General features: G+C 30.8%; 1 protein-coding gene across 3 annotated transcripts in view; it reads right to left on the bottom strand.

Annotated features, from left to right (window-relative positions):
* LOC106459681 (major vault protein-like) overlaps positions 1–3,727 on the bottom strand; it is a 30,606-nt gene that overhangs the window by 6,174 nt on the left and 20,705 nt on the right. For all 3 annotated transcript variants that reach the window (XM_022386215.1, XM_022386214.1, XM_013919324.2), the window contains 2 exons: positions 2,245–2,442; positions 1,151–1,292 (listed from right to left, as the gene is read on the bottom strand). In XM_022386215.1, coding sequence (XP_022241923.1) covers positions 1,151–1,292; positions 2,245–2,442 — 340 coding nt within the window. The remainder of the gene's footprint in view (positions 1–1,150; positions 1,293–2,244; positions 2,443–3,727) is intronic.

The raw sequence follows: 3,727 nt of genomic DNA, 5'->3' as shown, positions 1-3,727 counted from the left end.
AAACAGCACTCTCCAACACTGAACAACATGCAGTCTTCATTTAAATTATACATTTCTTAATATGTTGATATTACTGATTTTATCTTTTTTTTTTTTGTTTTGTTTCCTTGCTGTAATTTCTCCCCATGATTACTGTTTTGTGTTTTACTTGTTTAATTAGCATTATATTTAGCAATTGTACTTTGACAATGTCCAAAGACTTGTGTAAATTTATTTTATTTTGCTTTAGATACTGAAGATGGAATCTGATAGAATTCCAAAACGTTTATCTATGTCCCCTCTTTGTCAATAAACAATGTTGTATATCATAAGTGTCATAATCTTGTTTATTATCAAACGTCGATTTACTTCGAACACATCGACTGTTAATGTCTGTAAAGTTACCACTGACTCAATGGAAAACTAACAGAAATGAAGAGAAATAGAAAGTACCCAAGAAGAAAGCTCACATTAAGCCAAGCAAAGTTTAAATAAAAAATCATATCAACAAATTAAAATGTTTATCTTTATTCTCAACAACTTATGGTTTGTTCAAACAAAAAGCTGCACAATGGGCTATTTGCACTGTGCCCAACACAGAAATCATACCCTATACCTTAGCATTATAAGTTCTTAAGCTGACCACTTAGGCACTGAGGGGCAATATTATGGATGGAAACTGTCAGGTAACGAGATTCAGAACATGCAAAAACTTTTATAACAATAATAACATTTGTGAAAGTTTTCAAAACTGAAAAGAAAAACGGGGACAAAAACAAATTGGAGAGGAAGCAAAACCTAAAAAATGGCACAAATAATGCATTTTATTTTTGTTTTCTTAGGCTTATTCATCAGCGTTCAGTTGATTCAAACATTTGTCTAAATCCACATAAACCACTGAAAAGCCACATCAACTGAGATGATTTCTATTGGCTACATTGTCCAGCATGCTCAGTTTTAGTTTTAAAATCATGAACTTGATTCCAACTGTTCATACTACTTGTGTTTTCAAGAGAATTAGGAAAAATATTCAGAATAATTAGATAGAAGTTAATGGATATAATGAGCTTTACATTTCAACTTGAACCTTTAAATTTGTTTCTAAATTAACTGATGCATTAAAGATCCAGTCAGAACACTGATATTTAATAAGAGATACAGAAGAGTTCACCTTGTGAAAATCATCAAAAGTTACACTGGCCACAGTACCCCTGATCCGTGAAGCTATAGCCTTACACAAGTCCCCCACGAAATCCGGAACACTGAAGAGGCTTGCAGCCGTTTCTTGGCTTTTATTAAAAGTCTCAAAATGCCTGAAAAAATGAGAAGAATAACTATGTATTCTATATTATATCAACCTATACTTTCACTTGCTTGAACTGTGTGGCATTGAATGTTAAGTATTTAGATGTTTCTGCTACAACAACCTAATTATATTTCTTTCACACATATATTTTAACTATATGCATAATACAGGGTGGCCCAAAATTATCTTTCCTATATTAAAATATTATAATCAAATAACTAAAGAAATATATCCATGCAGTTTTCAACATCTTGTAGCGAAACTCAAATGTATATTACTATTACTGACATGTCAGTAGACTTCTACATATGCACAATTAGTGGCTCTCAGCACATTTAACCAATATTCAATTTCAGTCCATGTTCATTGCAACATGTTCACAGTTACAGTGGCAATGCCATCTGTTATCTTGGTCTTTAGCTCCGTGATGTTTGCTACAGGTGTGAGATACACGATATCCTTAATATACCCCCATACTTCTTTCCCGTACTGGCATCTGTAATTACAATGCACCACAGTCACTGACTTTATCTCTGTAAACCAAAGGATGCATTGAGTGTTTTCTTGCACGGTTGCAATTTTACATGGTAACACTACTCACTGGTCTGAAAAAACACAACAATAAAAACTGTTTGATATGGGCTACAAGATATTGAAAACTTCCTCGTTGAATTTCTTTAATTATTTAATTCTAAAATAGGAAGGACAATTTTGGACTGCCCTATATATGATCAACATCCATTGCATATTCCTGTGTCATCTTCATTTTACAACACAATAACATTTACAGTATACACTTGCATGTAGTTAAAAGTAATATTTTCATATTTATCATAAAAGTTTTATAACAGACTTTTTGTTTTATTCCAACATTCAACTAAGTCAACTAGTAGCCATGCAAAATAATTCCAATACAGCACAATATAATGTTTACAATTATAAGTTTTTAAAGAACTTACCAATTATATGCCAACTGTAGCTGAAGACGAGCATGGTCGGCTGTTTCAACAAAAACTATATCGGTGCAAAAATCTGGCCCGAGCAAGAGACAAAGAGAGCAGATAACATTAGGTCGTTTAGGTTTTCCACCAGATAAGCTAAGTTGGGTGAACTGTTCATCAGGCCCTAGCATTACCAAGTCTGGCCCAAATATAACCCTACAGATAAGCCCATTCAAAATAATTTAGAATGTTCAACCGTAAAATATTAATAAAAATACAAAACGAATGATAAAGAAAATCGTTGTGCGTAAAAGTCGGTATAATGGTAGAAAAAGTTGGCCCTGTGGTTCTGATTTTTATAAGCTTTTGGCTGATTGCTAAGTATTTTCATTGGGCAAAATATTCTGTAAATAAAACTAACAGTCATTACAAAAGTATAACTCAGTTTACCACAGTTTGAAATATACTAAACCAGCATCAGTAAAATATTACATTAAACTACAAATATTTATAAAATCTTAAATTTAAACCATGTTGATAAATTTACTTAGCTTGATTTAGAGAATAATATTCAGAAAAAATTAGTTAAATGAAATATCAAAGTTACCTTGCCTACCTATTCAATTTTGTAAATTTATATTTTACATTTAAAGTTTTAATTGCAAGTAAAGATGTCTTCAGTGAAACTAATTATTTTTCCCAGAAGTTTCATCAAAGGTAGAATATATACGTCATTATGTTCTTGAATGTTCTTAATAACTTTTAGGTATAGTTGTATTCTTCAAGTAAGAGTATGAGCATTATTACAACTTGTTTAAAGATAGAATGAATTTTCTTACTTTATCATTAAGCAGGTACATCAAAGTATTAAATCTTATAATAAAAAGTACACTAAATATTTTATTTTAGAAAATAGGTTTTACCATTAAAATGTGCAAATTATCTGTGATAAATTTTTGGCAACTTTGGTCAAAAAACAAAACAAAAACAACCCTGACAAACCATTTAAGCTTAGAGGTTTTGGGCAATTCATCTAGTCACAGCCAGTGTTGTTATGTACATTTAAAATTTTTTAGATAAAAGTACTTAAGGTTTCATTTTTTGACCTATATCAGCCCTTTTTTTACAGACCCAGAATTGTCTGTAGAAAATATAAAAGCATCTCTTCAGTGCACATATACGTATACTGCAGCATGATATCTACTTACAGTTCAATAAATTTTGGAGAAGATGGCTTGAATTGGTGATGAAAGAAACTATATTACAAGTAACAAGAAAATTTCTTTCATTAACCATTCATGCTATTTCCAAACTATCTTTTTTGAAAGTGCATTACATGTTAAAATTCCAATAAAAAGCATTAAAATGTTAATGTATTAACATTTATTCATGAATCTTTGGGTTGTTTCATCTTTAATATTTTATAAAAAGAATGAGTGAAACAATCAAAGATGCACTGAGTGGTCACAAGTAAACAGACACCTAATTTTTCGTCATTTAA

Source organism: Limulus polyphemus, unplaced genomic scaffold, assembly GCF_000517525.1.
Source record: "Limulus polyphemus unplaced genomic scaffold, Limulus_polyphemus-2.1.2 Scaffold647, whole genome shotgun sequence".
In the NCBI taxonomy this organism is placed as follows: Eukaryota; Metazoa; Arthropoda; class Merostomata; order Xiphosura; family Limulidae; genus Limulus; species Limulus polyphemus.
This window is presented reverse-complemented; position numbering and strand designations above follow the sequence as displayed.